The following is a 26,528-nucleotide window of genomic DNA, read 5'->3' on the forward strand; positions in this document are numbered from 1 at the left end:
TTTATCAAACATTTTTTAAAAATGTTTTTGTTTAAAAACAATTCAGTATTTCTGAATATTTTTATGTTTCTTTGAATATTTTTTCCTGTTTTATTTTAATATATTTCGTTCTGGATTTTTGAATACTTTTTCCATGTTACGGAGTATTTTCCCTCTGTTTTTCAGAATATTTTTTGGCTGTTTTACTGAATTTCTTTTGTGTGTGTGTGTTTTTTGGAATTTATTTAATGACAGAAAAAAACAATTAAAAAAAACAGAAACAAATATTGGGTGGCACGAGTGGTTAGCACGTCCGCCTCCCAGTTCTGAGGACTCGGGTTCGAGTCCAGGCTCGGACCTTCCTGGGTGGAGTTTGCATGTTCTCCCCGTGCCCGCGTGGGTCTTCTCCGGGTACTCCGGTCTCCTCCCACATTCCAAAGACATGCATGGCAGGTTAATTGGGCGCTCCGAATTGTCCCTAGGTGTGCTTGTGAGTGTGGGTGGTTGTTCGTCTCTGTGTGCCCTGCGATTGGTTGGCAACCAGTCTAGGGTGTACCCTGCCTACTGCCCAGAGCCAGCTGAGATAGGCGCCAGCACCCCCCGCGACGCTTGTGAGGAATAAGCGGTCAAGAAAATGGATGGATGGATGGATGGATATTTCTTTCTGTATTTCTGAATGTTTTTTCCGTGTTTCTGTTTTTCAGATTTTTTGGGGGGCTGTTTTACTGATTTTATTTCTTTTTTTCAGAATTTATTTAATGACAGAAAAATATATAAAAAAAAAAAAAATTAAATAAAACAGAAAATACACAAAAACACAAAGCACCTCCAAAAATTTAGAAAATCAGGACCCCCCCGAGGTGAACGTGATACACATCCATAGGAAGTAAAATACATGGTAACAGTACTTACATTGATGTTTATTCATTGATTTATTTTCCTCAGTACAAACAATATGCAAGGTAATAAAAGAGAGAATCTGTTTTGTGTGCAATTTTTCATTTTTGCTGTGTCTAAGAAATGGGTGTTTTATACAGTCTTCCCTCGCTATAACGCGCTTCACTTTTCGCGGTCTCGCTGTATCGCGGATTTTTTTTTAAGTGCAATTTTGCATATTTTTTTTACAGTAATATACCCATTTTATAAAATTTATGGAAGGTTTGAACATTGTCAATGTTTGAACAAGAGAGAAATGTGAGAACATGTAAATGCCTCAATGAGAAAAGTGTATAAATTGTGCGGTCGGGGATTTTAGAGCCTTAAAACATTTATAAGAGTTGTAAAACATAAAGCTAACAACTTCGCGGATTTCATTTATTGCGGGTATTTTTTGGAACCTAACCCCAGCGGAAAACGAGGGAACACTGTAATTGACAGTAAAGCATGTTTAAAGGGATACTTGACTCATTGAACAATTTTCAGCAGTGAAAAGTGAATATTTTGTCCAGAATGAATTTGATAACTTCATTGTTTTTCATGTACGATTAATACCTTTTAAAAGTAATTTTTCTACTTGCTGTCGACTGATGATGACATCACCTGTGCTGAGGAAGTAGGTGACGGCCAGTTATGGCTCACCTGTTTTCTGGGTTTGGCCAGTAAACTGAGCCATGATTGGTCGTTAGCACAGGTGATGTCATCATCAGTCGACAGCAAGTTGAAAAATGACTTTTTAAAGGTAGTCAATATTCACTGTACATGAAAAATAATGAAGTTACCACATTAATTATAGACAAAATATTCACTTTTTACTGCTGAAAATGGCTCAATGAGTCAACTATCTCTTTAAGCCATTTGAATCAACAATAAAGGTTAGAAAAAACAACTTACAAAATACCCAAATGAAATCAGTCATTTTGATTTTGTGCCAGAAGTCAAGGTTTAAACAAGTGTAGCATTTCGTGCCAGTCTCACAAACAATTTTGTTTTGTGTGTTAAAATATATTCTCGTGAAAAGTACTACAGTATGTTATCTTGTATCTTTGTTATGTGGGTATTGAGTTGAGTCATCAAAGGTGCTTCACAATTGCACTCATCTTAAATAAGCTTGAATTGAAGAGAATGTATTAACAAGAAAACTTGATCAAATAATTGTGTTGTCTTAAGTGCCATCTTCTTCTCTGTTGACTTTTCCAGTTTGGTTTCCTCAGGCTCAGCGCTGCAGGAAACGAAGATGGATGGGCTTTGCGGGAATGAGCAGCGTCCGCGTTTTGGCCTGGATGGGAGCGCCGTCGTCGTCGTTTCCCCCCGGCCGGACCTCGTAGTGCTGCATCAGCTGCCGGCCCGCAACACAACACAAGTCAGCATTCTTGAGCCACGTGAAAGATTCCACTCACCAGCCCAAAAAAGACGGACGGCGCCGCTTACCCTGCACAGAGCAAAGTGCATCTCCATCTCTGCCACTCGCTTGCCCACGCAGCCTCGCACGCCCACGCCGAAGGGGATGAAGCTGTACGGGTGGTGGCGGAACAGGCCCGGCGTCGCCCGGCCGCCGCGGAGCCATCGCTCGGGCACGAACGCGTCGGCACGGGCGAACTGGGTCGAGTCGCGGCTCACCGCGTAGTGGCACAGGTGGAACTGAGTCTGCAGGCGGCAAAAAAAAAAAAGGAGCAGGTTTTTCTTTCACGTGAAAGCATCTGACTGCAATTTCAATTTGTCCTTACAAACATTTTCTGTCGTGCTTTCTCATTTTGGAAATGCCATAAATCTTTTCCAGCCTCACCCAGCAAAAAAATTGAATAAAATAGCACTCTATGATATTTTATTTAATAAAATAGAAAATAAAGAATTCAAACGTTTTTTGTTTTTTGCCTCAATTCAAAAAACATTGTGCTGCTCATTTTGGGGTATACATCTCGGCCACTTGGTGGCAGTTCTTTATTTTTACTTTTATTTATTATTTATGATATATGTATATATTGTTGTTTCTAATTTACATTTATATGTATTTTTTCTGTTTTAATTTTTCAATTATATTTTTATATCAGTTTTTATGTATTTCTTTTTACTTTTATGTCTTATTTATGATATATGTATATATTGTTTTTAATTTACATTTATTTTTGTATTTTAATTTTTCAGTTATATTATTATATTAGTTTTTTTAAATTTATTTTTACTTTTATTTAATTATGCCTATATCTATATTTTGCTGTTTTTAATTTACATTTATATTTATTTTTTTGTGTTTTAATTTTTCAGTTCTATTTTTATATCAGTTTTTATTTATTTTTACTTTTATTTATGGATTTAGATTACATGTATATATTGTTCTTTTAAATTTACATTTATATTTATTTTTTGTCTTTTAATTTTTCAATTATATTTTTATATCAGTTTTTATTTATGTATTTATGTATTTATTTATAGATATATGTATATATTGGTGTTTTTAATTTACATTTGTATTTATTTTTTGTGCATTAATTTTTCAATTATATTTTTAATATCAGTTTTTATTTATTTATGGATATATGTACATATTGTTGTTTTTAATTTACCGGTACATTTATTTATTTTTTTGTGTTTTAATTTTTCAATTCTATTTTGACATCAGTTATTTATTTGTTTAATTATTCATTCATTTTTAATTTTGGCAATTTTATATAATTAATATATGGGGCCGTCCATTAACGTACACTCCTCCCACATTTTACGAGACCAAGGCAAGAACTTCCTCCTTGTAAGGAAAGAAACCTCGAGGCGACCCCTGCCTCGACGTGTCCGTACCTTCTTTGGGAACCAGTAGTTGTCCACGATGACCTCATTTTCGGTAACAAAGCGTCCGTTGCCAGGGACAACAGGATACAAGCTGGAGGCAAAGCACAGATAGGAGAGAAGGGAAAAAAAACGTGTGGTGTGCTTTGGAATCCGGGCCGGGCCGGGTCCAAATATTTGTGAAAGCGCAGCGCACCGTAACGTCTCCTTGATGACGGCCTTTAAGTAGGGCATCGCTTTCAGGTCATCCATGTCGGGCTGCCGTTTGCCGGCGCACGTGGCGCTCACCTCGCCGTACAGTCGATCCTGTGCCCGCGGGTCCCTCGCCAGGTGGTACAAGGCCCAGGACAGCGTGTTGGAGGTCTGACAACGTCACATGACCGCATCAATGGGTTTGGACAAAAATGTCGTCGTCGAGAGAGGCGAGCAAGACAAACAAGTCCCAGCCTGAACGCGGGAATTCATCAAGATTCAAGCAGCTGCTTGCAGGCGCAACAAGTTTGACTTCCCTCAGCGGAAAATAAAAAAATATTTTTTGACATCTTTGCTCACAAAGACAGGACAAACAGGACATTTGTCTTTCTTCATGTTGCGGTTCTTTCAAATTTGGTTGGAAATAGGACTGTCAAAGTTAATCGATTCATCAACAAGTTAATCGATTACCTAATTAATCGACAACTACGGGGAGTCCTCAAGTTAAGGCGCACTCGACCTAAGTCGTTTCGACTTTACAACGGTTAGCCCGGTCCGCCATTTCGTCCGCAGTGTTTTCCCCTCGTCCACTATTTAGCGCTTAGCTAATGCTAGCGCTTGTGGGAGTATTTTGGCTTTTTCGTCCTCTAATCAGACCCACCCCCACTCCCGTCCCTTGCTTCTTTCGACCTAAGGCGTTTCGACTTTACAACGGCTATTTTGGCCATTTTAGCTCCTCGGCTGCCATTTTGGCCCCAGTGTTTTCCCCTCGTCCGCTATTTAGCGAGCACTTGTGCACATGGGGGAGTATCTTTGGCTTTTTTGCCCTCTTTTTTTTTTTTCCTCACATCAAGCCCCCCGCTTCTTTTCCATCCATCTCTAAGTAGTAATGGTAAGTACAGCATCTTTTTTTTCATATATTTTGGATTTTCTATGCAAATTATTTTGATGTAAATATTGACTAATGGGGAAATTTGACTTTAGTCGAAATTCGGGTTACATCGCTAGCGTAGGAACGGAACTCTGAACTTCAACTCGAGGACTCTCTGTATTTTAATAATCGAGTAATCGTTTTGAACCATATTTTTTTTTTATGGAAAATTGTCCAAATCCCCTGATTTCAGCATTATCAACAGTAAATGATGATAGTCCTTTAAAGAAAGATGACTGATTATCTTCTGTGTTTAATCAGAATAAGACATTTACAAACATCTGTTTTGACTTTAGAAAACAATGACCAAATCGGTAACATAGTACAACATCATTCCCACTTTTTATTAATCACTACACGAACACAAAAGTACAAAATAACCACCAATCATTGTATGTATTTGATTGTTTTTGTATTCCCATCTGGAGTTGATTGAAAAGAGGAACCAACTCCTCTCGTGGTGTCAAGGAACAAAAGTCATACAATGGAAAGTTACAAAAAAAAAAGAAAAGGAAAAAAACACTGCACAAGACCAAATGAATCTGGCCGGACCACTTTTGTGTTCACATTCCAGAAGATCAACCAATCGGAGGACCTCATTGTGGCCAACAAGTACAAACCAAAATTACTGAAGCGAATGAAAAATCTGATTAATCCATTTGAGCCCCAAAAACATTTAAAAAAAAAAAACCAAAAAAAAAAACACTGATTTGTATGAAAAAACAAAACAACACTAAGACTAAACAATACAAAACAATAACTAGACTCAGTCCTGCCACAAATAGCAAAACAACATGAATAATTGACACCCCCCAAAAAGGTTTATGGTTGCCTAAAGATGCTACAAGATGGCGGCAAAGCACTACTTTTGTCTAAATTAAGCACGTCAACTCCTGTTAGCAGTAAGATGGCACAAGATGGTACTGGTAAGATAAGGCATACATTTTCTTGAAATGAAGCTCCTCAACTCATGTCAATGTAGTGATTGGCAGCAAAGCACTACTTTTGACTAAATGAAGCGCCTCAACTCATGTCAACATAGTTCCTCTGCACAAACTTTCGGCTGTTTTTTTTTTTTTTTTTTGGTAATTTTTGACAAAAAAAATATTTATTTTACACAATACATTACAACATATGACAAAGACGATTTAATATAGTTGAGCCCTGGAGAATCGATTAAAAAAAATAAAAAATATACATATATATCGGCTGTTTTTGCGAGTTTTCAGATATAGAACAACATATTGTAAAACAGCCAAAGGTTCTAACTGTAATTCATATCTTAAAGTTAAAGGAGCATTAAGCTTTATTTTCTTTGTTACATAATTAAAAAAAAAAATCAATTAACCAATTAATTGGTTGTCTGGTTTTGCCAAATTTGTAATCGGCATCGGCCTCAAAAGATCCATATTGGGCTTAATGTTAACAGTCACTATCGAATATTTTTGGAATCGATTAATCCATCGATTATTCAATCGATAAGTCGACTAATCGGATTCATTTTAATTTTGCATTAAATTATATTACAAAAGCATTTTTTCCCCTGATTACTGTTTATTAACCAGTGATTGGTGGTTATTTCATACTTTGTGTTCATATAGTGCTAAAAAAAGGAGGGGGGGGGGGGGGTGATTAATGTATCGTTTTCCAATAGTTAAAAACTGATATTTTCAAATGTCTTATTTGGATTAAACAGTAGCGCTTTCATCAAGGACAACAGAAATCACTGATCAATTACTGCTGATATGCTGAAATCAAAGGATTTGGATAATTTTAAATGAAAAAAAAAACTGACTCCAAACGATTACTCGATTATTAAAATAGTTGTCAATTAATTTGATAACCCATTCCTCGATTCATTTGACAGCTCTAACAGCGAATATGCAAGAAAACGTCTGGTAAAAGCGGCCGAGGTGTTCTCACCGTGTCGACTCCGCCCAGCAGCAGCTCGGTCACGCTGATGTAGATCTCGGATCGGGTTATCTTGTCGCAGGACAGCAAGTATGTCAGGTACAAGCCTTCCGTCAGCTCGCCTCGCTCCGTCCGGGCTTGAATATCCGCCAATCTGCGGTCAATGAGCTTCTGCGCTATTGCGTCAGAATTGATCGTGAGATCATTCAACTCGAAACTTTTGGTTTGATGCTAGGTGTTAGCATGTGTCAATGGCGTTTCCCTTTATGTGTGTGTAGCGGGCCCATTCTTAAGGCAAAGTTGTTTGGTTGTTTTTTAATTAGAGATATGCCAATATGTTTTTTTTTTTCAGGGCAGATACCGATGCCGATTATTAGTAGTCATGGAGGCCGATAACTGATATTTGAAACCAATATTTCCAGTACATAAAAATAAGAATTTTGGCATCAATTTTTTTTCAAATACAAATCAAAATCTGGATTTTGTGGTAATGTCTTATAACAATATTGCTTATTGAACAATTTTTCAGACTTTTCAAAATGTACAGGGTTTTTTTTTTTCATCTCAGACAATAATTTTAAATTTCTATTTTAAAAAAAAAAATGTTCACAGAGCTCCCAACGTTACTAGCACATCTTGAAAAGTTAAATGGAAACTTAAATATTTAAATTTTCTACAGTAAATATTTTTTTCCCAAAATTTTAAAAATACCTAAAATCTTAAACGTTCACATTTTTTTGCTTTAATATCGAACAAAAACAAATGGTCCAGAAGGTTCCCATCATTAACTGAAAACTTAAATAGTTCCCTGAAATTCAAACGGTTTTAGCTTGGCTGTCAGATTTTGAAAACGGCCGCCGATACGATATTCGTCAAAATGCCCAATATCGGCGCTGAAAATCGGTCTGGCCGATTATCGGTCTCTCTCTCTATTGTTGATGTGATATCAAGTTTGACAGCAAGCCAACTGGCAGCACCATTAAATAGTAGGGGTGGGATTCTTTGACTGTCTCACGATTTGATTCGATTCAGATTTTTGGGTCTGCGATTCGATTTGATTCAGAATCGATTTTCGATTCAAAATGATTTCTGATTTCATTTTATAGATGAACAAATAATTGTCACAATCCAGACTCACTAATGCTAATTAGCGCACTACTCGCAACACTTTTAACCTTCAAAAGAATCGGCTAGTCACACAAAACGCTTCAGGAATGTATAACAGAGAAGCATCTTATCATTATTCACCGGTGTATGAAAAATAAAAATAAAATCTACTTTTATTGGCATAACTTTCCTTCTACTCTCTAATGTGGCTACAACTTAACTGTGTATCAGAACGCACGGAACCACACTGCCCCTAAGTGGCCAAAACAGGTACAACATGAACAGCATTCTCAGTACACAAACAAGGGCAAGACCGTGTCAAATAGTTTAAATAAAATCGACTTTAGGACATATAAAATCTATTCTGAATTGTACTAAATGTGATTCTTATGAGAATCAATTTTTTTTGGCACACCTCTATTAACTCATTCACTCGCAGCCATTTTCACTGAAGCAACCCCCTTAGCTCCCGACTGTTTTGCTGGATTTTGACTGATTTTGCAAGGCCCACAGAATATTGTGTTCGATTGCTTTAAAACATGGAATCTACTAAAAGAAAAATTGGAGTATTTGTATTTGTTTTGCAGCAATTAGCATTAGAATAAGTTTAATCAATATTATATTCCTGGTGAAAACACTGGCAAAAAGATTTTGTTGCAACAAGGTCCTGGTTGATCTCTTATACTCTGCTGCCCTCTGCTAGCCGTTTACCATTGCTTTAAGCCACCTCTCCCTGTCAGAAGCTCCATCAAAGCCTTCTGTATGGTCTTGCATTAAAAAACAAAACAAAACGTGTAAACACGTTTTTGAGAGTGAAGGACAAAGTATTAAAAAATGTGTTTACATGTTTTTGGGATTGAATGAGTTAAATAGCTTAAAGCTTCTTTTTTATGGAGGAATTGTTGACTAAATATATGTCAACAAGACACCACTGTGTTTCACTGTTGATCATTATGGTGGCATTTGAAAAGCTTTGTATTTTTTTGGAGTCGTAAATATTTTAGAGAATCCATTTTCCAATGTTTACCGGTGTTATAGAGGTCGTCCCAGGCGCGAACGAAGCGCTCCCAGAAAGGCAGGACGCGGCGTGTCCAGCGCGGCAAGACGACGACCGTCTCCGACAGCGTCAGCATGTCGTTGACGGCGGCGATAAAGCGCTCCGTGTCTTTGGGAATGTCCTCCTGGAGGCAGCCCAGCCTGGTCTCAAACAAAATGGACGAGATGCCTGCATGACGGCGTTCAGGAGAACGTCAACGGGGGGGCACCTCGCCGCCGCTGTCACCGCTGTCGCCGTCTCACCTTCAAAGCCAAACTTGTAGAGCTCGCCGGTCACGTCGGAAACAGAAAGTCGGTCCGGGCTGCAGCTGCGCAGGAACTCGATGCGGCGAAGGAGATCGTCTACCACCTGGTGGATGATGGAAGCGTAGGCGGACACTTCCTGCAGCTTCAGCATCTTCGGGTTCAGAGCACTGCGGATCCTGTACCATTCCTGACCTTTGCTAAAAGTCATCAAAAGATCACCATTCAGCCCTTATATTGCGTAAATAATTGCGTCAATGCACATTTTTCAAAAACTAGACTAGACTAAAACCCTCATTAATAAACAATAACTTGGACTGTCACTAAATTAGTATACATTTTTCATCGACTAATGAATACGAGACTAAAATGTACTTCACTTAATGAAAACTAGACTCAAATACGTAGCTAGCAGAGATGGGAAGTAACGAAGTACAAATACTTCGTTACTGTACTTTAGTAGTTTTTTCCAGTACTTTGTAATTCAGAGTATTTATTTTTTATAATACTTTTTACTTTTTATCCATTACATTTTCACAACAGTATCTGTAGTTTTTACTTGATACATTTTCAAATCAGAGGGTCGTTCGTTACTTGTTACTTTTGTTTTCATGTGCATGACAACGATTGAAAAGTGGCGGCAGCTGTTGCACTTCTATGTTCCTGGCTCGACCATTATGGCCAATTATATGAAGCGTTACACACAACAAGTGTATGGTATGTGCTTTGAAGACCCCCTTTTTTCTCCTATCGCCCAGTTCCTTAAACCCCGATATTAGATTTGGCAGAGGCATCTTTTGCTGAATTACACTTGTAATTTTTTAATAAAAAAAAAAAAATGTACAAGTTTGAGCGGTCCTCCATTTTGGCTCCTCGCCTGCCATATTTTCCCCTCGCCCCACTGACCTGTATAAATGACTGAATAGCCGATAGCCCATACACGGCCGTGCAAAGCCGTTGAAGTCACAGGGCGGCCATCTTGTTACTCCAACCTTGCAAGCAGACTACTGTAAACTGTACGGTATATGGTTTGTGCCAGGGTGGTCACTATTTTTTAACAAGTAATGTGACCTGCAGTTGGCCAATCACAGCGTAGTAGTTCTTCAACGAGTACTTTGACTTGTGGAAGACATTTTTATCTGTTGAGCAACTGACTCACTTTTGAATAAGTTTCTATGAAAAATGTGGATTATATCTTCAGTTTTTAACAATTTAAAACATATTTTATGTTTTGACTTTTTGAAGCACATAATTTCCGAGGAAGAAAGGGGGGCGGAGTCAGCTTACTTGCTTTTAAAAGTAGTCAAATCCAAAACATTTTTTGACAAAAATATGTCTATGTAGCCCCACTAGCCTAAATAGGGTATTCTGGTTAATTTTGTGTGAGTGGACTATTAGTTAACCAGCAAAATCAAGCAGTTTTTTTTCACAAGGCGGCCATTTTGCCACTTGTTTCTCAGGTCTCTGGTAACATCCAATCACAGCTCAGCTTCAGAAAACAGGTGAGCTGTGATTGGTCATAGCCAGAGCCTCAGCAAGTGTGACGTCATCTTCAGTCGACAGCAAGTGGCAAAATGGCCGCCCCCTTGAGATGGATAAAAACGGCTGGATTTTGCTGCATAACTCATATACCACAAATGTAATATTAATCAGAATGTCATGTTTAGGCTAGTGAGGTCACATATAACATATTATTGTCAAGTAAACTCATTCACTGCCAGTCATTATAGAAAATTTTTACATTTCCAATACTCACATGATATTCCATTCAATAATTATATATAAACCGAATCTACCAAATAACAGAATAGACTCCCTACTTTTTGTCCCGTCCCGTTCTTTTATAATTGACAGCAGAAAAATGTAGGTTTGCCAAAATACAGCCATTTCTCCCATGGACTCTGAAACTGTGTTTATTTCCTATAAAATGGGGCAATGATGTCATCTACCGGTGGTTGGGCATCAGTAAAGTTGTTTCCAAGTTTGATATTTACAGTGGAGCATGCTCAGATTCGCCCCCATTTAGCACCGCTCTAAAAAATACAATTGACAAGTATACTTGTCAAAGGCAGTGAATGAGTTAATTAAGGTTGACTTTCCTTTTAAGAGCACTAGATTGTCACTAGTGACGTTTTTTTGCCCCATTACTACTTTATGACATGACATCTATGTGACATGGCGTGACATTATGTGCATTAGTAGAACATGTTACTAGTGACTCAGTGAGGCAAACCTTTGCAATAGCTGACAACTGCATGCCAATAGTAGCATTATCTCAACTCAACAGTCATTCTACTTCGGTGGGCCTGTTGTGTTACTAGTGTGCTGCATTTGATACGTCTTACTGACAAGGACAAGAAGCTAGTACAGTACATGGGACTTCAGCCGATATCGAATAAATGCTGCTTTTTAGAAAATACGGATAGATTTCCTCGTGGGTAATTCTGTGTATCATATTTGTCTATGCTTGGGCCTCGTGTTTGATATGAAGCGGATTAATGGCTTTCAGGCGTCAAATGGTTGGCGCTGCTTTCACGGACCACTGGGAGACGTCAACCTCGCCATGTTTGTGCCTCACGTTGCACTAGCGATCCATCCGTTGAGCCACGCGCCTTCTCCCAACGAACTCATCGACCGCGATGCGGCCATCCGGGAAACCCGGATCGACCTCCATCCTAGAATGACCTCATTTCAATCCCGAACTCATGAATGTCCTCGAAGCATCCGTCGTTAGACAGCAGGTGGTGTGAAAGTCGACGGACAGGACTCACCATCATCAGCTCCGACCGGGGTGACGCGCCACCCCCGCGTCGTCTTCATGACCGCAGAGGTGGGGGGGGCACCGTAGCCCCCAGCCCCGACTATGCCATGAACACCAAACCCAGCCCGACAGGGTGTGTTCCGTCCGTCGGCGTGGTGGAGCAAGACGACGACGCACGTCTCCCGTGTCGATGGAACCGGATGGGACTAGTCCTCCATGACGGCAGCCGCTTCAAATACTGGACGGCGGAGAAGAGAACCGCGGCGGCGGGAAGGTCGGCAGGCCAAATGTGGAGCTGGACCCGAGCCCGGATGGACGGACCGACGAACGGACGCGGGATGTCGTGCTTGCCATGAAGGTGGCAGGCAGAGAAGCTCGTGCACGCGCATCGCCTGTTACACTGTGCACTTTTGCAGGTCATTCGCGCCACCTACAGGTGGGGAATCGAAACAAACCACCCGATAAAACAAAAATCACCCCTCTTATAAATAAATAAATAAATGAATAACTCTGCAGCTACTTTCATTCCAGGTAAAATTAGTTGGGAATAATATTCGCTAGTTTTTTTTTTTTTTTTTAGTAATTTTTAAAATGTCTTTTATCAAACATTTTTTAAAAATGTTTTTGTTTAAAAACAATTCAGTATTTCTGAATATTTTTATGTTTCTTTGAATATTTTTTCCTGTTTTATTTTAATATATTTCGTTCTGGATTTTTGAATACTTTTTCCATGTTACGGAGTATTTTCCCTCTGTTTTTCAGAATATTTTTTGGCTGTTTTACTGAATTTCTTTTGTGTGTGTGTGTTTTTTGGAATTTATTTAATGACAGAAAAAAACAATTAAAAAAAACAGAAACAAATATTGGGTGGCACGAGTGGTTAGCACGTCCGCCTCCCAGTTCTGAGGACTCGGGTTCGAGTCCAGGCTCGGACCTTCCTGGGTGGAGTTTGCATGTTCTCCCCGTGCCCGCGTGGGTCTTCTCCGGGTACTCCGGTCTCCTCCCACATTCCAAAGACATGCATGGCAGGTTAATTGGGCGCTCCGAATTGTCCCTAGGTGTGCTTGTGAGTGTGGGTGGTTGTTCGTCTCTGTGTGCCCTGCGATTGGTTGGCAACCAGTCTAGGGTGTACCCTGCCTACTGCCCAGAGCCAGCTGAGATAGGCGCCAGCACCCCCCGCGACGCTTGTGAGGAATAAGCGGTCAAGAAAATGGATGGATGGATGGATGGATATTTCTTTCTGTATTTCTGAATGTTTTTTCCGTGTTTCTGTTTTTCAGATTTTTTGGGGGGCTGTTTTACTGATTTTATTTCTTTTTTTCAGAATTTATTTAATGACAGAAAAATATATAAAAAAAAAAAAAATTAAATAAAACAGAAAATACACAAAAACACAAAGCACCTCCAAAAATTTAGAAAATCAGGACCCCCCCGAGGTGAACGTGATACACATCCATAGGAAGTAAAATACATGGTAACAGTACTTACATTGATGTTTATTCATTGATTTATTTTCCTCAGTACAAACAATATGCAAGGTAATAAAAGAGAGAATCTGTTTTGTGTGCAATTTTTCATTTTTGCTGTGTCTAAGAAATGGGTGTTTTATACAGTCTTCCCTCGCTATAACGCGCTTCACTTTTCGCGGTCTCGCTGTATCGCGGATTTTTTTTTAAGTGCAATTTTGCATATTTTTTTTACAGTAATATACCCATTTTATAAAATTTATGGAAGGTTTGAACATTGTCAATGTTTGAACAAGAGAGAAATGTGAGAACATGTAAATGCCTCAATGAGAAAAGTGTATAAATTGTGCGGTCGGGGATTTTAGAGCCTTAAAACATTTATAAGAGTTGTAAAACATAAAGCTAACAACTTCGCGGATTTCATTTATTGCGGGTATTTTTTGGAACCTAACCCCAGCGGAAAACGAGGGAACACTGTAATTGACAGTAAAGCATGTTTAAAGGGATACTTGACTCATTGAACAATTTTCAGCAGTGAAAAGTGAATATTTTGTCCAGAATGAATTTGATAACTTCATTGTTTTTCATGTACGATTAATACCTTTTAAAAGTAATTTTTCTACTTGCTGTCGACTGATGATGACATCACCTGTGCTGAGGAAGTAGGTGACGGCCAGTTATGGCTCACCTGTTTTCTGGGTTTGGCCAGTAAACTGAGCCATGATTGGTCGTTAGCACAGGTGATGTCATCATCAGTCGACAGCAAGTTGAAAAATGACTTTTTAAAGGTAGTCAATATTCACTGTACATGAAAAATAATGAAGTTACCACATTAATTATAGACAAAATATTCACTTTTTACTGCTGAAAATGGCTCAATGAGTCAACTATCTCTTTAAGCCATTTGAATCAACAATAAAGGTTAGAAAAAACAACTTACAAAATACCCAAATGAAATCAGTCATTTTGATTTTGTGCCAGAAGTCAAGGTTTAAACAAGTGTAGCATTTCGTGCCAGTCTCACAAACAATTTTGTTTTGTGTGTTAAAATATATTCTCGTGAAAAGTACTACAGTATGTTATCTTGTATCTTTGTTATGTGGGTATTGAGTTGAGTCATCAAAGGTGCTTCACAATTGCACTCATCTTAAATAAGCTTGAATTGAAGAGAATGTATTAACAAGAAAACTTGATCAAATAATTGTGTTGTCTTAAGTGCCATCTTCTTCTCTGTTGACTTTTCCAGTTTGGTTTCCTCAGGCTCAGCGCTGCAGGAAACGAAGATGGATGGGCTTTGCGGGAATGAGCAGCGTCCGCGTTTTGGCCTGGATGGGAGCGCCGTCGTCGTCGTTTCCCCCCGGCCGGACCTCGTAGTGCTGCATCAGCTGCCGGCCCGCAACACAACACAAGTCAGCATTCTTGAGCCACGTGAAAGATTCCACTCACCAGCCCAAAAAAGACGGACGGCGCCGCTTACCCTGCACAGAGCAAAGTGCATCTCCATCTCTGCCACTCGCTTGCCCACGCAGCCTCGCACGCCCACGCCGAAGGGGATGAAGCTGTACGGGTGGTGGCGGAACAGGCCCGGCGTCGCCCGGCCGCCGCGGAGCCATCGCTCGGGCACGAACGCGTCGGCACGGGCGAACTGGGTCGAGTCGCGGCTCACCGCGTAGTGGCACAGGTGGAACTGAGTCTGCAGGCGGCAAAAAAAAAAAAGGAGCAGGTTTTTCTTTCACGTGAAAGCATCTGACTGCAATTTCAATTTGTCCTTACAAACATTTTCTGTCGTGCTTTCTCATTTTGGAAATGCCATAAATCTTTTCCAGCCTCACCCAGCAAAAAAATTGAATAAAATAGCACTCTATGATATTTTATTTAATAAAATAGAAAATAAAGAATTCAAACGTTTTTTGTTTTTTGCCTCAATTCAAAAAACATTGTGCTGCTCATTTTGGGGTATACATCTCGGCCACTTGGTGGCAGTTCTTTATTTTTACTTTTATTTATTATTTATGATATATGTATATATTGTTGTTTCTAATTTACATTTATATGTATTTTTTCTGTTTTAATTTTTCAATTATATTTTTATATCAGTTTTTATGTATTTCTTTTTACTTTTATGTCTTATTTATGATATATGTATATATTGTTTTTAATTTACATTTATTTTTGTATTTTAATTTTTCAGTTATATTATTATATTAGTTTTTTTAAATTTATTTTTACTTTTATTTAATTATGCCTATATCTATATTTTGCTGTTTTTAATTTACATTTATATTTATTTTTTTGTGTTTTAATTTTTCAGTTCTATTTTTATATCAGTTTTTATTTATTTTTACTTTTATTTATGGATTTAGATTACATGTATATATTGTTCTTTTAAATTTACATTTATATTTATTTTTTGTCTTTTAATTTTTCAATTATATTTTTATATCAGTTTTTATTTATGTATTTATGTATTTATTTATAGATATATGTATATATTGGTGTTTTTAATTTACATTTGTATTTATTTTTTGTGCATTAATTTTTCAATTATATTTTTAATATCAGTTTTTATTTATTTATGGATATATGTACATATTGTTGTTTTTAATTTACCGGTACATTTATTTATTTTTTTGTGTTTTAATTTTTCAATTCTATTTTGACATCAGTTATTTATTTGTTTAATTATTCATTCATTTTTAATTTTGGCAATTTTATATAATTAATATATGGGGCCGTCCATTAACGTACACTCCTCCCACATTTTACGAGACCAAGGCAAGAACTTCCTCCTTGTAAGGAAAGAAACCTCGAGGCGACCCCTGCCTCGACGTGTCCGTACCTTCTTTGGGAACCAGTAGTTGTCCACGATGACCTCATTTTCGGTAACAAAGCGTCCGTTGCCAGGGACAACAGGATACAAGCTGGAGGCAAAGCACAGATAGGAGAGAAGGGAAAAAAAACGTGTGGTGTGCTTTGGAATCCGGGCCGGGCCGGGTCCAAATATTTGTGAAAGCGCAGCGCACCGTAACGTCTCCTTGATGACGGCCTTTAAGTAGGGCATCGCTTTCAGGTCATCCATGTCGGGCTGCCGTTTGCCGGCGCACGTGGCGCTCACCTCGCCGTACAGTCGATCCTGTGCCCGCGGGTCCCTCGCCAGGTGGTACAAGGCCCAGGACAGCGTGTTGGAGGTCTGACAACGTCACATGACCGCATCAATGGGTTTGGACAAAAATGTCGTCGTCGAGAGAGGCGAGCAAGACAAACAAGTCCCAGCCTGAACGCGGGAATTCATCAAGATTCAAGCAGCTGCTTGCAGGCGCAACAAGTTTGACTTCCCTCAGCGGAAAATAAAAAAATATTTTTTGACATCTTTGCTCACAAAGACAGGACAAACAGGACATTTGTCTTTCTTCATGTTGCGGTTCTTTCAAATTTGGTTGGAAATAGGACTGTCAAAGTTAATCGATTCATCAACAAGTTAATCGATTACCTAATTAATCGACAACTACGGGGAGTCCTCAAGTTAAGGCGCACTCGACCTAAGTCGTTTCGACTTTACAACGGTTAGCCCGGTCCGCCATTTCGTCCGCAGTGTTTTCCCCTCGTCCACTATTTAGCGCTTAGCTAATGCTAGCGCTTGTGGGAGTATTTTGGCTTTTTCGTCCTCTAATCAGACCCACCCCCACTCCCGTCCCTTGCTTCTTTCGACCTAAGGCGTTTCGACTTTACAACGGCTATTTTGGCCATTTTAGCTCCTCGGCTGCCATTTTGGCCCCAGTGTTTTCCCCTCGTCCGCTATTTAGCGAGCACTTGTGCACATGGGGGAGTATCTTTGGCTTTTTTGCCCTCTTTTTTTTTTTTCCTCACATCAAGCCCCCCGCTTCTTTTCCATCCATCTCTAAGTAGTAATGGTAAGTACAGCATCTTTTTTTTCATATATTTTGGATTTTCTATGCAAATTATTTTGATGTAAATATTGACTAATGGGGAAATTTGACTTTAGTCGAAATTCGGGTTACATCGCTAGCGTAGGAACGGAACTCTGAACTTCAACTCGAGGACTCTCTGTATTTTAATAATCGAGTAATCGTTTTGAACCATATTTTTTTTTTATGGAAAATTGTCCAAATCCCCTGATTTCAGCATTATCAACAGTAAATGATGATAGTCCTTTAAAGAAAGATGACTGATTATCTTCTGTGTTTAATCAGAATAAGACATTTACAAACATCTGTTTTGACTTTAGAAAACAATGACCAAATCGGTAACATAGTACAACATCATTCCCACTTTTTATTAATCACTACACGAACACAAAAGTACAAAATAACCACCAATCATTGTATGTATTTGATTGTTTTTGTATTCCCATCTGGAGTTGATTGAAAAGAGGAACCAACTCCTCTCGTGGTGTCAAGGAACAAAAGTCATACAATGGAAAGTTACAAAAAAAAAAGAAAAGGAAAAAAACACTGCACAAGACCAAATGAATCTGGCCGGACCACTTTTGTGTTCACATTCCAGAAGATCAACCAATCGGAGGACCTCATTGTGGCCAACAAGTACAAACCAAAATTACTGAAGCGAATGAAAAATCTGATTAATCCATTTGAGCCCCAAAAACATTTAAAAAAAAAAAACCAAAAAAAAAAACACTGATTTGTATGAAAAAACAAAACAACACTAAGACTAAACAATACAAAACAATAACTAGACTCAGTCCTGCCACAAATAGCAAAACAACATGAATAATTGACACCCCCCAAAAAGGTTTATGGTTGCCTAAAGATGCTACAAGATGGCGGCAAAGCACTACTTTTGTCTAAATTAAGCACGTCAACTCCTGTTAGCAGTAAGATGGCACAAGATGGTACTGGTAAGATAAGGCATACATTTTCTTGAAATGAAGCTCCTCAACTCATGTCAATGTAGTGATTGGCAGCAAAGCACTACTTTTGACTAAATGAAGCGCCTCAACTCATGTCAACATAGTTCCTCTGCACAAACTTTCGGCTGTTTTTTTTTTTTTTTTTTGGTAATTTTTGACAAAAAAAATATTTATTTTACACAATACATTACAACATATGACAAAGACGATTTAATATAGTTGAGCCCTGGAGAATCGATTAAAAAAAATAAAAAATATACATATATATCGGCTGTTTTTGCGAGTTTTCAGATATAGAACAACATATTGTAAAACAGCCAAAGGTTCTAACTGTAATTCATATCTTAAAGTTAAAGGAGCATTAAGCTTTATTTTCTTTGTTACATAATTAAAAAAAAAAATCAATTAACCAATTAATTGGTTGTCTGGTTTTGCCAAATTTGTAATCGGCATCGGCCTCAAAAGATCCATATTGGGCTTAATGTTAACAGTCACTATCGAATATTTTTGGAATCGATTAATCCATCGATTATTCAATCGATAAGTCGACTAATCGGATTCATTTTAATTTTGCATTAAATTATATTACAAAAGCATTTTTTCCCCTGATTACTGTTTATTAACCAGTGATTGGTGGTTATTTCATACTTTGTGTTCATATAGTGCTAAAAAAAGGAGGGGGGGGGGGGGGTGATTAATGTATCGTTTTCCAATAGTTAAAAACTGATATTTTCAAATGTCTTATTTGGATTAAACAGTAGCGCTTTCATCAAGGACAACAGAAATCACTGATCAATTACTGCTGATATGCTGAAATCAAAGGATTTGGATAATTTTAAATGAAAAAAAAAACTGACTCCAAACGATTACTCGATTATTAAAATAGTTGTCAATTAATTTGATAACCCATTCCTCGATTCATTTGACAGCTCTAACAGCGAATATGCAAGAAAACGTCTGGTAAAAGCGGCCGAGGTGTTCTCACCGTGTCGACTCCGCCCAGCAGCAGCTCGGTCACGCTGATGTAGATCTCGGATCGGGTTATCTTGTCGCAGGACAGCAAGTATGTCAGGTACAAGCCTTCCGTCAGCTCGCCTCGCTCCGTCCGGGCTTGAATATCCGCCAATCTGCGGTCAATGAGCTTCTGCGCTATTGCGTCAGAATTGATCGTGAGATCATTCAACTCGAAACTTTTGGTTTGATGCTAGGTGTTAGCATGTGTCAATGGCGTTTCCCTTTATGTGTGTGTAGCGGGCCCATTCTTAAGGCAAAGTTGTTTGGTTGTTTTTTAATTAGAGATATGCCAATATGTTTTTTTTTTTCAGGGCAGATACCGATGCCGATTATTAGTAGTCATGGAGGCCGATAACTGATATTTGAAACCAATATTTCCAGTACATAAAAATAAGAATTTTGGCATCAATTTTTTTTCAAATACAAATCAAAATCTGGATTTTGTGGTAATGTCTTATAACAATATTGCTTATTGAACAATTTTTCAGACTTTTCAAAATGTACAGGGTTTTTTTTTTTCATCTCAGACAATAATTTTAAATTTCTATTTTAAAAAAAAAAATGTTCACAGAGCTCCCAACGTTACTAGCACATCTTGAAAAGTTAAATGGAAACTTAAATATTTAAATTTTCTACAGTAAATATTTTTTTCCCAAAATTTTAAAAATACCTAAAATCTTAAACGTTCACATTTTTTTGCTTTAATATCGAACAAAAACAAATGGTCCAGAAGGTTCCCATCATTAACTGAAAACTTAAATAGTTCCCTGAAATTCAAACGGTTTTAGCTTGGCTGTCAGATTTTGAAAACGGCCGCCGATACGATATTCGTCAAAATGCCCAATATCGGCGCTGAAAATCGGTCTGGCCGATTATCGGTCTCTCTCTCTATTGTTGATGTGATATCAAGTTTGACAGCAAGCCAACTGGCAGCACCATTAAATAGTAGGGGTGGGATTCTTTGACTGTCTCACGATTTGATTCGATTCAGATTTTTGGGTCTGCGATTCGATTTGATTCAGAATCGATTTTCGATTCAAAATGATTTCTGATTTCATTTTATAGATGAACAAATAATTGTCACAATCCAGACTCACTAATGCTAATTAGCGCACTACTCGCAACACTTTTAACCTTCAAAAGAATCGGCTAGTCACACAAAACGCTTCAGGAATGTATAACAGAGAAGCATCTTATCATTATTCACCGGTGTATGAAAAATAAAAATAAAATCTACTTTTATTGGCATAACTTTCCTTCTACTCTCTAATGTGGCTACAACTTAACTGTGTATCAGAACGCACGGAACCACACTGCCCCTAAGTGGCCAAAACAGGTACAACATGAACAGCATTCTCAGTACACAAACAAGGGCAAGACCGTGTCAAATAGTTTAAATAAAATCGACTTTAGGACATATAAAATCTATTCTGAATTGTACTAAATGTGATTCTTATGAGAATCAATTTTTTTTGGCACACCTCTATTAACTCATTCACTCGCAGCCATTTTCACTGAAGCAACCCCCTTAGCTCCCGACTGTTTTGCTGGATTTTGACTGATTTTGCAAGGCCCACAGAATATTGTGTTCGATTGCTTTAAAACATGGAATCTACTAAAAGAAAAATTGGAGTATTTGTATTTGTTTTGCAGCAATTAGCATTAGAATAAGTTTAATCAATATTATATTCCTGGTGAAAACACTGGCAAAAAGATTTTGTTGCAACAAGGTCCTGGTTGATCTCTTATACTCTGCTGCCCTCTGCTAGCCGTTTACCATTGCTTTAAGCCACCTCTCCCTGTCAGAAGCTCCATCAAAGCCTTCTGTATGGTCTTGCATTAAAAAACAAAACAAAACGTGTAAACACGTTTTTGAGAGTGAAGGACAAAGTATTAAAAAATGTGTTTACATGTTTTTGGGATTGAATGAGTTAAATAGCTTAAAGCTTCTTTTTTATGGAGGAATTGTTGACTAAATATATGTCAACAAGACACCACTGTGTTTCACTGTTGATCATTATGGTGGCATTTGAAAAGCTTTGTATTTTTTTGGAGTCGTAAATATTTTAGAGAATCCATTTTCCAATGTTTACCGGTGTTATAGAGGTCGTCCCAGGCGCGAACGAAGCGCTCCCAGAAAGGCAGGACGCGGCGTGTCCAGCGCGGCAAGACGACGACCGTCTCCGACAGCGTCAGCATGTCGTTGACGGCGGCGATAAAGCGCTCCGTGTCTTTGGGAATGTCCTCCTGGAGGCAGCCCAGCCTGGTCTCAAACAAAATGGACGAGATGCCTGCATGACGGCGTTCAGGAGAACGTCAACGGGGGGGCACCTCGCCGCCGCTGTCACCGCTGTCGCCGTCTCACCTTCAAAGCCAAACTTGTAGAGCTCGCCGGTCACGTCGGAAACAGAAAGTCGGTCCGGGCTGCAGCTGCGCAGGAACTCGATGCGGCGAAGGAGATCGTCTACCACCTGGTGGATGATGGAAGCGTAGGCGGACACTTCCTGCAGCTTCAGCATCTTCGGGTTCAGAGCACTGCGGATCCTGTACCATTCCTGACCTTTGCTAAAAGTCATCAAAAGATCACCATTCAGCCCTTATATTGCGTAAATAATTGCGTCAATGCACATTTTTCAAAAACTAGACTAGACTAAAACCCTCATTAATAAACAATAACTTGGACTGTCACTAAATTAGTATACATTTTTCATCGACTAATGAATACGAGACTAAAATGTACTTCACTTAATGAAAACTAGACTCAAATACGTAGCTAGCAGAGATGGGAAGTAACGAAGTACAAATACTTCGTTACTGTACTTTAGTAGTTTTTTCCAGTACTTTGTAATTCAGAGTATTTATTTTTTATAATACTTTTTACTTTTTATCCATTACATTTTCACAACAGTATCTGTAGTTTTTACTTGATACATTTTCAAATCAGAGGGTCGTTCGTTACTTGTTACTTTTGTTTTCATGTGCATGACAACGATTGAAAAGTGGCGGCAGCTGTTGCACTTCTATGTTCCTGGCTCGACCATTATGGCCAATTATATGAAGCGTTACACACAACAAGTGTATGGTATGTGCTTTGAAGACCCCCTTTTTTCTCCTATCGCCCAGTTCCTTAAACCCCGATATTAGATTTGGCAGAGGCATCTTTTGCTGAATTACACTTGTAATTTTTTAATAAAAAAAAAAAAATGTACAAGTTTGAGCGGTCCTCCATTTTGGCTCCTCGCCTGCCATATTTTCCCCTCGCCCCACTGACCTGTATAAATGACTGAATAGCCGATAGCCCATACACGGCCGTGCAAAGCCGTTGAAGTCACAGGGCGGCCATCTTGTTACTCCAACCTTGCAAGCAGACTACTGTAAACTGTACGGTATATGGTTTGTGCCAGGGTGGTCACTATTTTTTAACAAGTAATGTGACCTGCAGTTGGCCAATCACAGCGTAGTAGTTCTTCAACGAGTTGGCCAAACGCTCTCTCAATATGGCGCTGATTCAACAGCGCCCCCTGCTGTTTACTGGCTTTGCGCATGTGGATCATGGGTTTTCGGCACGTAAAACTGCTCGGCAGAATATCACTGCCAAAAGTCACGCGAGTTGTATCCGTAATTGTAGAATTGCTTTTTACGTACGCAAAACATTTTGTTGTTGTTGACGTTGGTAAGCCTGCAAGTTCACTCACTCGACATGCAGGCCGTACGCTTGTCCCCTCAGGTCTCGGTATTCCTTCCAGTGAGGCAGCTCTGCTCGCACGGGGTAGCGTCCTTCCTGACGGATCACCTGAGAGATGAGCTCCGGACTGGCCACATTGACCAGGTCAAATGGGCCGAACTTGGAGCGCCAGATTGGCCCGTACAGATTCTTCTGGACACCCTGGACAAAAAGTGTCAGGTGAAGGCAAAAATATGGAGGTCAATATGGTGCAAAAGTAACTTGTAAAAAAAAATAATTGTACCTATAGAAAAAAAGTATACATTTTATATCTGTAAAAGCCGTGATTTGTAACTGTAAAAAAATAGTACCTGTAAAAAAAAAATTAAAAAAAAATGCGTATGTAAAAAAAAAAAGGACCTGTAAAAACATTTTACGTAAAAAAAAAATTGTACGTAAAAAATAAAATAAAATCTGTACATAAAAAAAATGTGCATAAAAAAAGATTTGTACCTGTAAAAAAAATGTGTACTTAAAAAAAATTGGACCTGTAAAAAAAAATAAAAAAGTTTACGTAAAAAAAATTTGGAGCTGTAAAAAATTTTTTTTTTTTAAATTGTGGACGTAAAAAAATTTGACCTGTAAAAAAAATGTGTATGTAAAAAACAATTGGACCTGTGAAAAAAAAATCGTGTACGTAAAAAAAATTGGACCTGGGAAAAAAAAAAAATGTGTACGTGAAAAAAATGGACCTGTAAAAAAATGTGTACCTGTAAAAAAGCGTACTAAAAAAAATTGTATGCTAAAAAGAATATGTACATAAAAAAAATTGTGCGTAAAAAAAGATTGGACCTGTAAAAAAAACAAAACAAAAAAAAAACTGGTGACAGCTGTCGAGCAGAACTGTTGTTAATTCTGTTTCGCTTCTGCATCCTCTCAGCTGCCTCAGGTCTCTTGGCCCTGCTTGTTGTTAGTAAATGAGGGATGGGTATTTTAGTTTATTTTCCATAGGTGTACCTGTGTATTACAAGGTACTACTATCGTGAAAATTCCTGTAATTCAAGCTAACAGGTCAGTGCAAGGCTGCGGGTGAGTAAGTTGGCTTGCAAGAGCGCAGAAAATGAATGTCACCCCATCGGGCGTGGTGGTTTCCAAATAGACCCTTCCAGCTGACATCACTGCTTAGCTTCCGCTGCACCTCACGGAGGGCAAACATCCCATAACAAATGAATGTAGAGAGCTTGATTTTCGTTAAAAGGTGGGAAATATGTCAAGTGTCACAAAAAACTTCCCGAGTAGGACAGTACTTTACTGCGACTCATTGAAACCAGCCGTTTGGAGCCGATAGCTAAAAAAAAAAAAAAAAAGGAGTTTGTTGGAAGGCAAAGTGGAAGCGGAACCTTAAGGTATTATGTTTTTGCTTGAAAACAGTACATCGATCAATACTTTCATGGTGTCAATTGTCATTCATGAAATCGTTTCTGTCCGAATTTTGTCTTGCTGGATATCGAAGTTTTCAAGCAATCATAGCTTGCTAGCTGCTAACAAACAAATTGACGCCCTGCCCTCCACCGCAAGGGGCGCACTTAAACTTGACGTCACACTGGAAGTGTGTCTATAATTTAAAATATATATATAAATAAATACAAACTGCCCATTTTTATAAGTAGAAAATGCACATCTGAATAAACAAAGACTGCAGTCGAAGTAATTCAACACATTTACTGTGTTGTTTTTAATTAAGGGTGCAGACTACACTCGATTTAATAACTTGGAACAAAGAAGAAGAAAAAAACTCATTAATACAGAATAACAAACCACGTCACGGAGAATGATTTGTTTATAATTAAATCTAAATCTGAGCATTAAATTTGAAAATCGGGACGTAACTTGCAAAAATGACCTTGAATTATAATTAGACATACGGGAAGCTGTTTTAAAACCAGTCCGTCGAATCACATCACCCCGGACCCCGCTAGCGGATCGGAAGGTTCGGCCGTTGGTTCTGCTTACCTGCAGCAAGTGGCTCTTGTCCGCATAGCCTTTAACAAATAACCAGAAAAGGGTTTTGAACAAAGTTGGTCCGGCCAAGTCATCGATGCTCTTCAGTTTGGCGGCTTCGGCCCTGGCTTGGACGAGCGTTCTGGTCCAGAGGACGACCGAACCTCCGCGTCGGTAGAACGCAAAGAGACGAGACGGAAAGCGGGACATTTTTCTTGTCGTGTGTGTGCGCGCATCGAGAACCGCTGCTATGCTGTTTGCATGTTTGGGTTTGGGCGTCAATGTGGCTGCCAAACTGTTGCGTTTAATGTCATCCAGTGGACATTATGTGCAACTACAACGCAGGAATCTCCATTACACGGACGCGAAAGAAGAAGCCACACCACACGTATTGAATGCCGGTGTCGGTACCAGATATGATTGGTCTGCCAGATTGTATCGGGTCGCCTGCAGATGACGTCACGCTACAGGATTGTCCAGAAATTGTCAGTATACAATTGTTCAAACGAACAAAATTTCTGTACTAAAATTGTAACCACGTAAATAAACCTAAAAATATAAAAGCATGATACTTTAAGAGTGGGGGAAAAAAAAAAAATAGATTGAAGCGCCTTCGCGCTTGCCGGTGACGTCTGTACAGCAACGTTTTTTTTTTGTTTTTTTTTAGCTGTTCACAAATCACAATAACAAAAAAAAAAGTCTTAATGATAACAGGAACACATTAACAATTTAAACTGACAATATTTGTCACATCTGAGACAATTATTTTTTGTATTTATCATTTAGTCAATTTATTTTATTATTTATTCAATATATTTTACGTTTAGATTCTTAGGTTTATTTACATACTTAAAGTACCAGCTTATTTGTTTTGTTTTTTTAAGATTATTTTTTTTGGTTGATGGCCTGCATTACCAGGTTTTTTTTTTCCAGAATGTTTTGGCTTTAAAAGACAAACAAAATAAAAAAAAATAACACCTCACTAATTGGATGAATAACAGTTTATTTATGGTTGTGTGGCTTCGACAAAAGCCAGCCTCGGAGACTGGAATGTTAATACAGGAGTTGAGTTGAGTTCATGAATGAATACATTGGGTTACATCTTCATCTGTGAGGTAGAAATAAGGTTGCAATCACTTTGGGTAAAACAATGACAAACTTACTGTTGGAAGAAAAACATACATATACATTTGTTAAAAAAAAAAAAAAAAAAGGACATAACTGTATCTCATACAAAATGTGAACCCAAGAATACGCGAATCACAAATATGAAGGAAAAAAATATTTTCCAAAGTGGGGGAGTTTGTAGTAATATGTTAAAGCCACAACAATGACATAAACCTTTTTTTTTTTTAATACAGCATTTAATAAAATGCAATGAGCCACTTCTTCATGCACAATGATGCACTATAAAATGATGGTTAATAGGGTAGACGCCATAAACATTAGAAAATTGCTTAAAAACAACATGCACTCATTTGAATGAAATTACATGTACAAAGTTCCCAACAAACACCTTTACAAACAGTCTCAATGAGTTTTTAAACCCAACTATTACCATTTTATTTGTATTGAACTTATTGAGATAAGATTCTCAT

General features: G+C 38.3%; 2 protein-coding genes across 5 annotated transcripts; both read right to left on the bottom strand.

The window, feature by feature from the left end:
* Nucleotides 1-878: 878 nt before the first annotated feature.
* On the bottom strand, nucleotides 879-12,304 carry LOC144014200 (sterol 26-hydroxylase, mitochondrial-like). 3 transcript variants are annotated; one of them, XM_077513811.1, is made up of 8 exons: nucleotides 11,715-12,303; nucleotides 9,137-9,336; nucleotides 8,865-9,062; nucleotides 6,743-6,906; nucleotides 3,893-4,059; nucleotides 3,709-3,790; nucleotides 2,347-2,562; nucleotides 879-2,254 (listed from the first exon to the last, which is right to left on the bottom strand). In XM_077513811.1, exons 1-8 carry the CDS (start codon nucleotides 11,783-11,785, stop codon nucleotides 2,132-2,134), a joined length of 1,221 nt encoding a protein of 406 aa, XP_077369937.1. In that variant the 5' UTR covers nucleotides 11,786-12,303; the 3' UTR covers nucleotides 879-2,131. The 3 variants fall into 3 exon arrangements, with proteins under 3 accessions (XP_077369937.1, XP_077369936.1, XP_077369938.1); XM_077513810.1 differs by having other exon boundaries at nucleotides 3,709-4,059; nucleotides 11,715-12,304; XM_077513812.1 differs by having other exon boundaries at nucleotides 3,709-4,059; nucleotides 11,908-12,303.
* A 1,068-nt stretch (nucleotides 12,305-13,372) lies between these two features.
* cyp27a2 (cytochrome P450 family 27 subfamily A member 2) lies at nucleotides 13,373-25,348 on the bottom strand. 2 transcript variants are annotated; one of them, XM_077513809.1, is made up of 9 exons: nucleotides 24,943-25,347; nucleotides 22,961-23,151; nucleotides 21,631-21,830; nucleotides 21,359-21,556; nucleotides 19,237-19,400; nucleotides 16,387-16,553; nucleotides 16,203-16,284; nucleotides 14,841-15,056; nucleotides 13,373-14,748 (listed from the first exon to the last, which is right to left on the bottom strand). In XM_077513809.1, the coding sequence occupies exons 1-9, from the start codon at nucleotides 25,138-25,140 to the stop codon at nucleotides 14,626-14,628; spliced, it is 1,539 nt and encodes a 512-aa protein (XP_077369935.1). In that variant the 5' UTR covers nucleotides 25,141-25,347; the 3' UTR covers nucleotides 13,373-14,625. The 2 variants fall into 2 exon arrangements, with proteins under 2 accessions (XP_077369935.1, XP_077369934.1); XM_077513808.1 differs by having other exon boundaries at nucleotides 16,203-16,553; nucleotides 24,943-25,348.
* Nucleotides 25,349-26,528: the final 1,180 nt, after the last annotated feature.

Source organism: Festucalex cinctus, chromosome 2 (genome assembly GCF_051991245.1).
Source record: "Festucalex cinctus isolate MCC-2025b chromosome 2, RoL_Fcin_1.0, whole genome shotgun sequence".
In the NCBI taxonomy this organism is placed as follows: domain Eukaryota; kingdom Metazoa; phylum Chordata; class Actinopteri; order Syngnathiformes; family Syngnathidae; genus Festucalex; species Festucalex cinctus.

Coding starts and splice junctions, on each gene's coding strand:
- LOC144014200 (XM_077513810.1), bottom strand. CDS start 11,785: ATGGCCGCATCGCGGTCGATGAGTTCGTTGGGAGAAGGCGCGTGGCTC. Junction 9,063..9,136: donor CTACAAGTTTGGCTTTGAAG/GTGAGACGGCGA, acceptor GCCGTCATGCAG/GCATCTCGTCCATTTTGTTT. Junction 2,563..3,708: donor ACTACTGGTTCCCAAAGAAG/GTACGGACACGT, acceptor TGCCGCCTGCAG/ACTCAGTTCCACCTGTGCCA.
- cyp27a2 (XM_077513808.1), bottom strand. CDS start 25,140: ATGTCCCGCTTTCCGTCTCGTCTCTTTGCGTTCTACCGACGCGGAGGT. Junction 19,401..21,358: donor GGACGACCTCTATAACACCG/GTAAACATTGGA, acceptor CTGACGCAATAG/CGCAGAAGCTCATTGACCGC. Junction 15,057..16,202: donor ACTACTGGTTCCCAAAGAAG/GTACGGACACGT, acceptor TGCCGCCTGCAG/ACTCAGTTCCACCTGTGCCA.